Source organism: Asterias rubens, chromosome 17, assembly GCF_902459465.1.
Source record: "Asterias rubens chromosome 17, eAstRub1.3, whole genome shotgun sequence".
Taxonomy (NCBI): Eukaryota; Metazoa; Echinodermata; class Asteroidea; order Forcipulatida; family Asteriidae; genus Asterias; species Asterias rubens.
This window is the reverse complement of record NC_047078.1, coordinates 1,820,125-1,833,538: the sequence shown is the minus strand read 5'-3', so window position 1 is coordinate 1,833,538 and position 13,414 is coordinate 1,820,125. Positions and strand designations below refer to the sequence as shown.

Below are 13,414 nucleotides of genomic sequence, written 5' to 3'. Positions count from 1 at the left end.
TATACTTGTACTTGTGCCTTCTGGGCTCTGTCCATTGTATTTTTGAGAATGTCTATAAAATTAATATATTATTTCTCTTCCTATTCTTAATATCTGTTTGATGTATTTTTAACAAATTATTTGATGTTTGCATTTGCAATTAAGTTTTTTAACTGCGATACATGTTCTATTTAATAAACCATTTTTTAGTTGAATTGAATTAAATTCTGATACAAATATCTGCAATTTTTTCTTTTCCAGAAATATAGCAGAGACTTTCATTTTCATTCTGATTGTTTACCTCTTGAGTCACGTTTAAAATTTGTTCCTCCCTCGTAGAAACTTCTGGTCGAACACAGCAGGAACATGAAATATGTCAACTTAGGAGTGGGTTTTGGCAATCGTAACCTTAAACTGTTTCGGTTGAACTACCCATTGGTTAATCACAGGTCAATGATCGAAACAGTTATTGTGTACAACCGCCAAAACCATCCCTTAACGTTCAACTCTTGGGTCACTTTGTAAAATTTCTTCCCTCCCTCGTAGAAACTTCTTGCTGAACACAGGGAGAACATGAAGCGGTTTGAGGACGCTCAAGTCCAGGAACAGCAGAGGAACAAGGAGAAGACGAAGGCTCGACTAGACGCGAGACGCAAGAAGAAAGAAGACCTAGAGAAGGAGAGGATCAAGGCGGATATCAACACCCAGGCTGAGGTGGATGATCGTAGGACACAAGACCATCTTAATAACGTCCAGAGGCAGGGTGAGGATGTCATTTCAAATCTCTGATCTTTCCACTGGTATCTTGAACCAGGCTTGTGACTAACTTTACCTAGTAATCTTTAAAATTTGCTTTATTGAAGTTACTAAGTGCTTGACTGTCGTAATAAATAATTTGTTCAAATTATAGACTAATACCCGAAAACGATTCAAAATAAAAGCCATTTCACTCATGAGCAGTCCTTTTCAAATTGATTGTGATATCAGTCATATATTCTAATTTAAGGTTGTTCCTACCTGTTCTGGTCCCTTTCTTCCCCTTTTACAGTTGATTGCAATGTGTCTTTGTCTGATGTTCTATTTTTCTCTTTTTTTATAACCAATTTGAATGTATATCTGTTAAGTGCATTTTCTTGCATTTTTGTTTTTGTCCACTTGATTGTGTTTGGTCTGGGGTGGATTTCACAAAGAGAAGACTAGTTTTATCTCGAGTTAGGACGAGTTACTCATCCTAACTTAGGACTAGCCATACGTTTTTAGTATCTCCTAGGCCTAGTCCTAAGTTAGGACTAGTCTTAACTCTTTGTGAAATCGACCCCTGGTTTTTATATCTTTTTATACTGTGCTTAATTCCATTTGTTAGTTTATGTATCTTTGTATAGTGCAATACAGCATATCGGTTGATGTAGGCCTACTATATCATCCTTTAGGTTTTCATCTGTATGAAATAAACCATCAAACGATGATAATAATAACAATAACAATTGGAGCGCTTAGCAACATTTCCGAAAGCACTGAGAGAACATCTAGAAAAAATAGAGCTCAAATAAGAGTCACATAAATTAAACTTCTTTGTTTTTTCTTGATAACAGGTGCTTCTGATCTGAACCAGACGATTAACTCCACCACAGCGCCGGATGCTCCCGGTGACTGGGCCCAACGTGAGCAGGACGCAGTAGATAAATCCAAGCTACCACCAGGAATGGATGAGTCCATCTTCAATGCTCTCCTTGCTTCACCGCTCTATAAGGATCTCCAAGATATTGAGGAGATTGTTAATAGTACGGATGCGCTCAAGCGACCAGGGGTCAAAGGTGAGGGGGATAGGATCTTTGGATACATGTATGTCTTGATTACTATCATATCCGATTACTGCTTTGACTGTTGCTGTTGGTGTTTACACAGCTAGCAAAGAAATTTGGTGGTTGCCCTGTAAAGGAAAGAATGGTGATCGCACGTGCAGAATTTGGCGGTAACCGGAGTCATGAAATTGGGCCATGGTGGTTTAAACTATTTTAAAGGGATTATGTTCACTTCAAAAACATTACACTCTTTACTCCATTTACATTGTACTCATTACTCCGTTCGAAAAAGTGTCATTTTGTTTGGGTGTCTGGCGACTCCGAGTGTCTCATCGGGGATTTAAGTCTGCTGCCACCTAGTGTTCCATGTAGAAGTTTTTTGTAGTTTTCAGGGCCCAATTTCATACAGCTGTTAAGCAGAAAATACTGCTTGACAAATTTCTTTGCTGAGCTGAAATCAAGTGGGCACCAGTCACAATAATGTAAACTCAATGTAATTTGGCTGGTTACCTGTTTCTGTTAAGCAATTCTTTTCTGTGCTTAGCAAGTTTGTGTGCTTTATGAAATTGGGCCCTGCTTGGAAGTTCAATCTTGAGGTAGTTTGACTTTACTTTTATTCTGAATCAACAGGAGCTGTATCTGATGCCTTCATCGACATCAAGGATGCCCAGTGGCTCCTAGCTCATGACATAATCCCCCTAGACATCAACAGCATCACCCCGAGCCAGTTCGTCATCTATCGCTTCGGTGTCTTCATCGTTCGTCTCCTGAAGGAGACCATCGGCACGCCCAACGTCACCCTCCTACTCGCCTCCAGCCTACCGCAGAACGACTACGACCGCAACATGTACCGACGCTCGTTCTTCTACCAGCGGGCGATGAATATCTTGTTCATTCGTCGTGAGAGGTTGGAGTCCGTGGGAGAGTTTGTGATGCTCATCATGCACTGCTTGGCTCATATTAAGACTGGGGAGTTGAAGGATGATGCTGATCCTCTGTTCTTAAGAGCATTCTATAAGGTAAAACTTGTTTTCGGTTTTTGTTTGTTTACCCGTACACCAATGTTTAGAAGTACCATATTCCCGTACTTTCTCGAGTTTAGCGAACAAAAATCACAGGCATATTACTCAAATGGGATTTGTACCGACAACCTTTGCAATTCTAGAGTAGATGTCTCGCCCCGAGATTGCCCGGTAGCTAAGAGCTAAAGCATGAAAGGTTCCCAGTTGATGTCACACAGTGAAGAATCTTTGCATGCAAATCAATCATTTTTTGAACACACAACTGTGCTTGACTTTACCAGCTTACTGTGGGACATTTTAACGCCTCATTCAATAGAACACTACTGGCTTATTATGTTACTTTGCTTTTGTCCTGACTCTGGTGCTTGATCTTGATCTTGATATTTTTACTGCAAAAGTCACCTGTTATGTGGCTGTTGACGTGCAGTCCCACATGCATCGCTAAATTTTGCATTTTTCTAGCATGATCATGATCATTTTTGCTTTTAGCTGTTTCTAATTTATCAGTTAAATTAACTCATTACAGGTACATTTTGCTTTCTCTTTTTCCTCCTAAACCAATTTTTAAGTCACCACTTTTTAATTGTGTTAACAATTTATATTCTTCATATATTTTACTGTCCTTTCATTCAAGTACAGTTGATTGTCATTACAGTTTTTTTTCTTCTGCCTTTTGGTCATGTTCTCTTGGCCTCTGCAGTGTATTAATGGTCCTGTATATTGTTGTGTGTTGTATAATCACGTCCATTCTCTGTAATTTTGTTATGTGCAGGACTGCATACTTGGGGGGTAACTGCGCATTTTGTTGTACATTTTGTTTGCCCTTGTTATTTGTATTTATTGTTGTATTGGCCCATTTTAAGATGTTTAGATTCTGTGTTTTTTCGGTTCATTTTGTATTTTCTTTGTTTATTATGCATGCTTTCTTGTTCCTTTGCCATGTTATTTATGTACATGTATATTTATTTATTTTATGTATATTTTGCTTTGTTTTGGTCGACTTAGTAATAATAATATTAGCTAATTTCAAATTACATTATTGCTCTGGTTTACTGAGTATATGTTTTAGTTACTTTTGAATTATTTTGTTGAGATTAACTCAAATTTGTCTTCCGCGATCCACAGGCCATGAAGGTTATCTGCCAGGACATGTTCTTCGCTCGTTCTCGCTCATCACCCCTTTCCGTCGCTCTGATCGGTAGCACGCCCTCTAGTGGCAAGACTGCACTTGAGCATGCCTTCAAGTACAGTAAGACTGACATGGACAAGACGGGTGTGGTCGGTGAGCTGGTTAACGTGAAGGTGAAGGTACCAGTCGAGCAGGACTTCAACGAAGAGGTGAGAGCTTCATTAAGAAAGTTTTTGATGAACCGTAGGGAGCTGTGTGCTCTGTTTGTAATCAGGCCCCAATTTATATTGCTGCTTAAGCACAGAAAGTAGCTAAGCACAACAAAACTACGCTTACCATAACAAGGTTACCAGCCAAACTACAGTATCACTTGTAAAAGTTTTGACTGGTATCCTGCTCGTTTTCTGCTAGGCAGGAATTGTTCAGCAATATTATCTGCTTAAGCAGCTCTATGAAATTGGGCCCAGAAGAATTCTTGATTTCAACTGGGAATTATTTTGTTTTGTTTGCTTATTAATTTATTTTGATTATTGTACATTTATATTGCTGATTGTCTTATAGTATATTGTATATTATTATTTTTATGTAGTGATTGATTGTTATTTGCGATTCTTGTCTGTTATTGTTTTTGATTATGAGAAAATTCAAACTGCTTCCCAAACAAAAAGGACCTATGGTATAAAATGCCCAAAACAGGTAACGTCAGGCCATTAACTATTTTTTGTTTTTGATTGTGTGTCTTTCGTTTTAGACTATCAAAGAACGTCTGGAGAACGCCCAGGACAAGCATGACAACTCTCGCTTGCGTGACTTTCTGCAGAGCCGTGGGGGCGCTATAACCACCAAGGACTTTGTTGCATCTCGCTTGAGAGAGCTGAGAGGAATGACAACCGCCGAAGAGAAACCAACGTAAGTTTGATTCTGCTGGGCTTCAGGGAAGTGGAAACTCTAAGCATCGTAGGAAGATGCTTACTAAGATGCTTTGCTACTTAGCAAAATGGTCAACAAGATGCTTAGCTGTGTAGTAAGATGTGTAGCTGCGCAGTAATATCCTTAGCTGCGTAGCAAGATGCTAAGCTGTTTAGTTAGAAGCTAAGCTGTTTGGGAAAATGTTAAAATGTTTAACCATATGCTTAGCTGCGAAGCAAGATGTTAAGCTGCTTAAGCAAGATTCTAAATTGCTTGACAACATGCTTAGCTGCATAGCAAGATTCTAAGCTGCTTAACTAGATGTTTTGCTGCTTAGTAGTGCCGGTTTTTTTTTGCTTAGCAGTGCCGTTTTGTTAAGCTGCTTAGCAAGATATAATTTTTTTCCCCCTGTTTGTTTCTTGTTCATTGGTGCTTTAAAAGGCACTGATAATGTATTCTTAAAAGATACCAATCTATTCTATTGTGCAGCCATTACACTGTTATTTAAAAATTAATTTGTGCTCACTAAACTATTATTGATGTCATTGTTTATTGGTGTTTTCTATTGTTATACTTTTGCAATTTTTATTGTATTGTTCTTTATTACTGTTACTGTTTCATTCTTTATTCTCATTGTCTTTTGATATTCATTGTTACTTTTATTGGATGTATTGAAATGTGTATTAATAATATATTGTTCTCTCAAAATGATTGTTATATATAGTTGTACCCACAAGTTTACTACTAAAGTTATGTATAAATATCGGTTTTTATTATTTGTTCAGGTTTAATATCAAATGCTTTCTAAGAAAATCCTAAGTGAAAGCCCTTCCCTTTCCCATTTCTGTAACCATCAATACTTTAAGTCATCTTCTTATTTTTGCTTGGATAAATTTTAATGTTTCAAAGTTTCACAGGGATCCTGGCCCTCATGTAGTTATTGTTATTGATTGTTATCATTATTATACACAGGCGTAGTTCTATATTATAGGCTCGTACTATCTTAAATGCTTGCTAAGAAAAGCCAAAAGAAGTTGAACCCTGATTAGTTGAACTATAAATGCCAAAGTAATCTTCTATTATTGTTTGGACAAATTGTAATAGTTCTTGTGTTTCATAATTTTACAGCAATCCTGCCCCTCGTGCCCCGAAGCCGATACTGTCCGGTCAGGTTGACTTCCTTACCGCCCAGATCCGTGCCAGGGAGGGGCAGCTGGACAACCTGAATGCTCAGCTTGGTCAGGCTCTAGCAGAGAAGCAAACCATCCAAGAAGGTCTGGCCCAGCCAGACGAAAGCGTCGGTGAGGGCGTTGAGGTCTTGAAGGGTCAGCTCAGATCACTGGGGTTGAAGACGGAGAACTTGATGAAGAAGATCGCCCAAGTTGAGGAGGAAGTCGCTAAGAAACGAAAAGATCGTCAGAATATCCAACAAAATAAGAAGTAAAAAACAGAAGAGGAAAATAAAAAAATTAGATCTTCAAGAAATCCAAGTCTTCAAGATCGTCAGACAGCCAGCAGAATAAGAAAGAATAAAAACAGATGAAGAAAAGTGTTGAAAATCAACGATAAAATGTAATCATTTAAACAGAGCAAGAAATCAAAATGAAACTAATTGTACTCAGATGATGTCAAGAACAAATCAACAATGTTTGAACTAAAATGTTTACAGAAGTGTGTTTTTAAGTAAATCAGACATTTAGAGAACATAGATTGTTGATTTAATAAAATCTCTCGTTTGTGAATATTTTTGTTTTTAATTTTATGTAGTATTTTTGTACACAGAAGTTTTTAATGGAGATTGTAGTATTTATGTAGATGTAATTCTTAAAAAAAAGAATTCTTAAAAATCTTTGAAAAGACTACGGACATTTTGGTCTCTTAGGTTGACTTTGAAGACCTGTGTTGAAAGCAGAAAAGTAAGATCCAGAATCCGAAAGGGGCCAGGAATTTCCACTCAATATAAGAAGTTAGTCTAAATTTGAATGTGTGCACTGTCAATCAGTTTTTATGTATATTTCTGTTACTTCCTAAATTTCAATTTTCACTTTATTTCTTCATTTGCAAAAACATTGTTTTATTAGAGCACTTCTGCACATGTGAGATAGTTAACTTAAGTTTCTCAGGACGTTTTGATTATTTCAATTAGGTTTTTTCGATTGATTGTCATTTGCAATATCCATTGTCAAACAATAGAAACATGGGCTTGTGTCTGGGCACCCAAACAATTCTCGGTGAGGGCGCTGTGTGCGAGGCGACATTTTCATCTAGAAACTGTCCATCCAACATATCTTTTAAGGCAATTTTGCTCAATATTCGTACTTTTATTTTCCTACTTCAATTCTGTCCAATCATTTTTCCGTCCTCGGTTATTTTTTTTTTAACATAAGCATTTGTTTTTACCTTAATGCACCAGATAAAGTAGGCTTATACTTCCAGTCAAATTTATCTAATAAATCTATTTCAGTTTTATCAAGTAATATTTCCGTCCTAAAAATGTTTTGATGAATTTTAACAAAAATTGGGTTTTCATAATATTATTAGCAATTTGCTCAGTATTCGAAATTTGCTTTAAAAGTTCCTACTTCAATTCCATCCAATCATTTTTCCGTCCGCGGTTATTATTTTTTCGTAAACAAGAGTTTGTTTTTCATATTTGCCCCAGATCAAGTATTCTTCCAATAAAGTTCCACCTATAAATATAATACTTTTTACTCCGTCCATCGAAATGTTATTGTTATTTTTTTTAAATGATATTTTAGTATAATTACTGTGGATAGCACCTGAGTGTACATAATATAGAAGAATATTTGATAATAACTAATAGTATTTTGTAGTATTTTATGATATTTTGGTATTTCCTTAGATAACTTTATCACGATCACAATTGAACAAAAGAAATATTCCCCAACAAAAATGATTGCAATTGTTGAAGTCCTATGCAAAATGACAGAGTACTTAAACAAAATATAGGTCTGTACTATTTCATAAAACCATGAACAAGTCATCGAATATTCAAAAACTGAACATTGTTTAAAAATCTTGGAATATTTTATCACGAATTTATGACTGTACTATAATGAAGATTTTTATGTAAATTTCTGGTTCCAATATTAAAGTATAACGTCTTTCAGAATGAAATAAATCAGGATGTTAAGGTGTAGATAATTAATAATTTCAAAAATACGCAGTTTTTTGTTGTAACTTATTTTTTGAAGATACTCATGTTTTGTAGTTTTAGTTGTTAGGAATACTTCAGTGGAATAGGTTTTTCAGTACTCAGAGAATAAAACATTTACATTAAAAATATTATTTTGTTTTTAGACTTGCGTTGTTCATTTCCTATCTTCAGTAATTCTCTTCATGTGAAGCGTATGGCAGGTTTCTGCGACACTTAAAGGAAGTTACAGAATTGGTAAGAAACAAAAATCGTGAAAATCACAGATTTACATAACACTTACACGCACTAATGATAATGATAGTTGAAAACATCCCTTGAAATATTTATGTCTGAAATGTCATATTTGATGAGATATAAATAATCTAACTTCGTGTTTGGAGTTTATCGCTCAGCGTTTTATTCATGTTTATTTTGGCATCGATGTAATGCAAAAGTTGTAATCACTATTCTCTCGTTGTTCACTATTCTCTCGTGACCCAGATGGCCGATCGATCTCAAACTTCTACAGGTTTGTCGGTTTAGGTATATGGTGGATTACATAAAGTGGTGACACTGCCAGCAACTGTTTTATTAGCAAAAACCAATTATGTAATGTTCCTTTAACGAAAGATTCAGTGACAGAAACAAGTTTTCAAGCGCGACGAGAAAACGGGTCGGGTAACCAGACCAACTTTTCGTGACGTAACCTCTTGAATGAATATTGGTGTACTCAACTCAAAATACAGGGTCTTTTAGGACTCGTAACATTGATACTGTAGTATAATACGAAAGTGTAAGGCCGCCAGGGCTAGGTCTTTAGTTATATGCTTTACGTAACGGATCTTGCGCGCTATTTATGTCACTAACATAAATGTTGCTTTGTCATTCGGGTGTGTCGTAAAGCCGTCGGTCCCGTCTGGGTCCCGTGTGTTGTGTAAATGCAAGTAAAACAACCTAGGACATTATTTGGCCCTAGCGATAAGAGAAGGGTATATATATGTTGGTATATTTTTGCTGCTGATTGCGCCCGGCACCCAGTTTACATTGGTGTTTTATGGCATTGTTGAATTGCGCAATTTTGAAACTATAGGACTCACGACGTATTCATGACTCAGTCTTAATGTCCACACCGTTTATGCGTTTTCCTCAAGAGGGAGGACCGACCCCCTCCCCCTCCCTTCACTTTGACGCAACCTCTCGATGGTTGAAGTGACCCTGGAGTATTCGTTTCTTGTCTTAATTACACAAACCTCTCATTACATAGGGCTAGCTACTGCCGGGCCATTTCTCACTTAGATTAGCGATACTATCTTGGAAAAAAATCCGGGTCAGCATTTAATGACCCGGGTCCTGTTCCCAAGGGGGGGGGGGGGCTAGACCCATTTCAGGGTCAGTGTTCTCTAATGATGGGCCGATGAGGGTAAAATCACCCGAATTTGGGTCAAACTTGCAGAATCAGAGGTAACTCGCTGAGAGAGATAGAGCAACTTGCAAGACAAAGGCTAAACGTTAGAAACTGTTTGAGTGTATACATTTTCCAGAAGTACTTTATCAATGGGCCTGATTCACAAAATCCCCCTAACCTTCCCTGGCGACCCCACCCCCCATTTCACATTCTATCTGGCCTCCATGTTTCATCGATTTCTACCGAGTTCTCACGGGTATCCATGATGGGGTCCAGGAGTCGAGAAGCTCCCATGAGATACAGCCCGGCACCACGGTGAAAATCAATGAGTAATATTAATATAGGTTTGGCTATGCGGAGTGAGATGGGGAGCCCCTAATGTGCCCGGGCCATAAGTCCGTGTGAGAACCAATCTAGAGAGACAGTTCCTTGTTATATTATTAATAAGACAAAAACGCTCTTCAGTATGCGTGTTTTCATTATGTGCCATCATGCACAGCCCATCATATTGTCTCCTTGTCCATTGTGCGGGGCCACGTGTGGTCACATGTTTCTAGCCCAGCAACAATTCGCGCGGGAGAATGGGAAGGAAGGGCGCGCGCGCGGACGATCGAAGCAGACTTATGAATAAGGACACGCACACAAAAGCCAGGTTGTTTCTCCCACTGTGCACCATGCGATTGCGTAGGGTGGAAACGCCTGCGGTTTGTCGTGTGACCGCCACTTGACTGACAGACGATTCCTTATTGTATCGTGGCGGGAAAATTTCCCGCGCAAAAGTACGTTTTGCATGAGGCACTTTATACCATCCGCATAACGCTGCACGAGTGTGTATCGCTCTCGACACACATCTCAAGTGCCTATGCATTAATTCAGTTCGTGCGTACACTAATTACAAAAGGTATTTCCATCCCGCAAAGGTGGGGATAAACTATAATTAAGTGAAATCATTCTCAGCAAATTATCAATTTCAATTTTGACTTGCAAGAAGTATTTTATTCTGAAACGATGTCCGATCTTGAACTGTGATCATTGTTTTTTTGTCAATCACATTTAATTGAAAGTTAAGTTCCATCTTGTTTTTAATACAAAGTAATGCAATCAAACCGAAGCTCGGAGAAAAATAATAGTCTGGTCGCCTTGTGTCCAATGAGAATGAGCACTTCAATTGTCTCGATGTGAACAGGACCAAGACTCGACCAATAAAAAGAATGACAGTGCATATTAATGTGAGAACTATATATTCACACATATTGGGCACAAAGAAAGGTATACGTTTGGTAATCATTCTTAAAATAAATGGCACTTTAACAACTTTGGGGTAAAAGCCTACAGCAGCGTTTGACAAAATAAATCATTTTGAGATACTTTTCACTTCAAAGTAGTACATTAAAATGTTGTTAATGATAGGCCTATGTAAAAAGATATCAGTTTATATATAACACCCAAGCAGATCCTTGCCATTTGATTGGAGGATTGTCCGTCACGTGATAGCAAATAAAAGTACCATTGCACGCTGAGTCACTCGCCGTGCTTTTTCGTTCCATCCGAAAAGTACCATTGCACGCTGGCACGCTGCCAGCGTGCAATGGTACTTTTCGGATGGAACGAAAAAGCTGAGTAAAAACATCACTGCGTGCGCGTGTCTTTGGTAACGCAGCAGGTGTTACTGCAAGAAGGCATAGTAAAATTACTAGCATTCGGCTTCTACAGTTGATATTGTTTGTTTTGAAAGTTGTTTCTTTCAATCAAAATGACAAATTTCTACTTGGATGTTATATAAAACAAATAATGAATGTTTTTCATTCGTGCAATGGTGCGAATAATGTTCATTCGTTGAAAGCTGGAATGTTCCATTCAACTCGGCTCCGCCTCGTTAAATAGAACATTCCATCTTTCAACTCATGAACATATTCGCACCATTGCACTCATAAACATTCATTATGTGTATAATATGCCACTAAATTTTAGTATAGGAAGCGTAATTGCGATAACGTGTCTCAGACTGTGTAGTGTTATAGAGATTATTATTCATGTGGGGATTATTATTTTGTTGTGATATCCCCGAAACGCAACCTTTTTAAATGAATTGTTCACAGGTTAGTTTTATACAACTACACTTATAAATGATTTCGAACGTTTCCCAAAACCTAAGGCATAGTTTGCCTCAAAGAAACTCTTTCCTCCTCTTTCGCGGATTTTATGGTCTTTTTATAACGGTTTTTAGTTTTTTGACACAAATTTTGGTAGGGCCTATGCGGTTTTCATGATTGTAATAAAACACCTGATTCCTATGGGCAACCTCCATCTCCCAAACACCACATGCATGACTGTGTACGTCCATTTAAAAACAAATGGCTTTCACCGGGCAGACAGGCGAGACTTCTCAACCAGGCAAACCCTAACATGCGTAAACCAATCGCCCAATCTTGCCACCATTTTTTCTCAAAGCTAGTTCGGGTTCGTCTGCAAGTTGGTGCCGGCATTTCTGGCGTTTACGTTGTACGAGAATAGGGTGTTTGCAGCCAGTCGGGTGCACGGGCGTTGCGCGTCGCACGACCCGTATTACCAAAGGCCGACCAAGCGAATTAATGCGACAAAATTAGTGGCTGGATGAGATTTATACACAGCTATCAAGTATTATTATTAAAACAGCTTTTATTGTAAAGGCAAAGTTGACAAAATAAACAACTTAACAGCTAATAAAAATAATCTGAGGCATGTTTTTTATTATTTGAAAGTTGTATTTTTGTATAATGGTAGCTTACTTAAAACTTTAACAAATACCAATAAGTTTTGATGTTCTAAAAAGTGGGTTGGTAATGTCGAGATGCTCTAGGTATTCTCGAAAGAGAAATAAATGAAGACGCAGAAGAGTACGCTGGTCGAAACGTCGAGACGTTACACCACCGGTTCGTCTCAGACGCAACATACCTCACGGTTATTATAAACCGTCACTGCAAAACCAAAGTTCCTTTAAATGACAGTTTAATAGATCCTCATAAAGAATCACAATATTAACACCATTTCAGACCGATGCAACAATGCTGGCAGAAATTATTAACTCGTGTTATTTTAACTCGGTCTCTATGATTTTAATTTGTTCTCCTTTTTTATTTTAGAAATAGCTCAGTTGGTAGGCCTTTAGGGCGGCTGTGTATACATTATTAGTCCGGAGGTCGTCAGCTCATCAAATCTAGTAAGTTTCGGAACGCCTTTCGGCTGAAGCGCTTTATGAGAGCTACATATTTTTTTTAAGAATATTGCTTTTACAGGACTGCATGGTCCAAGCAGATTTCTTGTTATAGCAATATTATTTCCTGCTGGCCCGTTTGGACTAAATTGGGTTCACGAAATGTAAGTCTACTCCAATTTTGTCACACACTGTCTCAAACGCACGGCGAATGACAAGCTTGCGTACCCCGTAACAAAGACCGCGCTGTCGGCGGAAATGTAATGCCCTAGTCCCTTATTGTAATGTCATTATCAATGCGTTATTAATTTCCCCCATTGTTATGCCTATGGAGCGGAGCAATGGCTTTTGTGTCAAACGAGGTTTCTGCGTAATGTTTTGAGGGAGATAGGATGTTGTTGCGAGTGAAATTATGACAACTTGTTATGATTGGACTGAAGGCACTAGACATTGGTAATTACTCAAGTCTTCTAACTTGGTGTAACTCAACATATGCACAAAATAACAAACCTGGGGAAATTTGAACTCAATTGGTCGTCGAAGTTTCGTGATAATAATGCAACAAAAAACACCATTGTCAAACGAAGATGTGTGCTTTCAGAAGCTTGATTTCGGGACCTTAAAATCTAATTCTGAGATCTTGAAATCAAATTCGTGGAAAATTACTTCTTTCTTGAAAACTACGTTAATACTTCAGAGAAAGTCATTTCTCAAAATGTATTATACTATCAACAGCTCTACATTGCGTGTTACCAAGTAAGTTTTATGCCAACAATTAATAAGGGAATAAAAGGGTAGCAACTCGTTCTTTCACGGCC

The 13,414-nt window shown here is 37.9% G+C and overlaps 1 protein-coding gene across 1 annotated transcript in view; it reads left to right on the top strand.

Annotated features, from left to right (window-relative positions):
* The window catches only part of LOC117301698, a 154,151-nt gene extending 146,006 nt beyond the window's left edge, over positions 1–8,145 (top strand). Inside the window, exons 149-154 of the mRNA XM_033785724.1 lie at positions 526–742; positions 1,572–1,793; positions 2,412–2,800; positions 3,929–4,141; positions 4,684–4,841; positions 5,970–8,145. Coding sequence (XP_033641615.1) covers positions 526–742; positions 1,572–1,793; positions 2,412–2,800; positions 3,929–4,141; positions 4,684–4,841; positions 5,970–6,285 — 1,515 coding nt within the window. The 3' untranslated portion in view covers positions 6,286–8,145. The remainder of the gene's footprint in view (positions 1–525; positions 743–1,571; positions 1,794–2,411; positions 2,801–3,928; positions 4,142–4,683; positions 4,842–5,969) is intronic.
* The last annotated feature ends 5,269 nt before the right edge of the window (positions 8,146–13,414 follow it).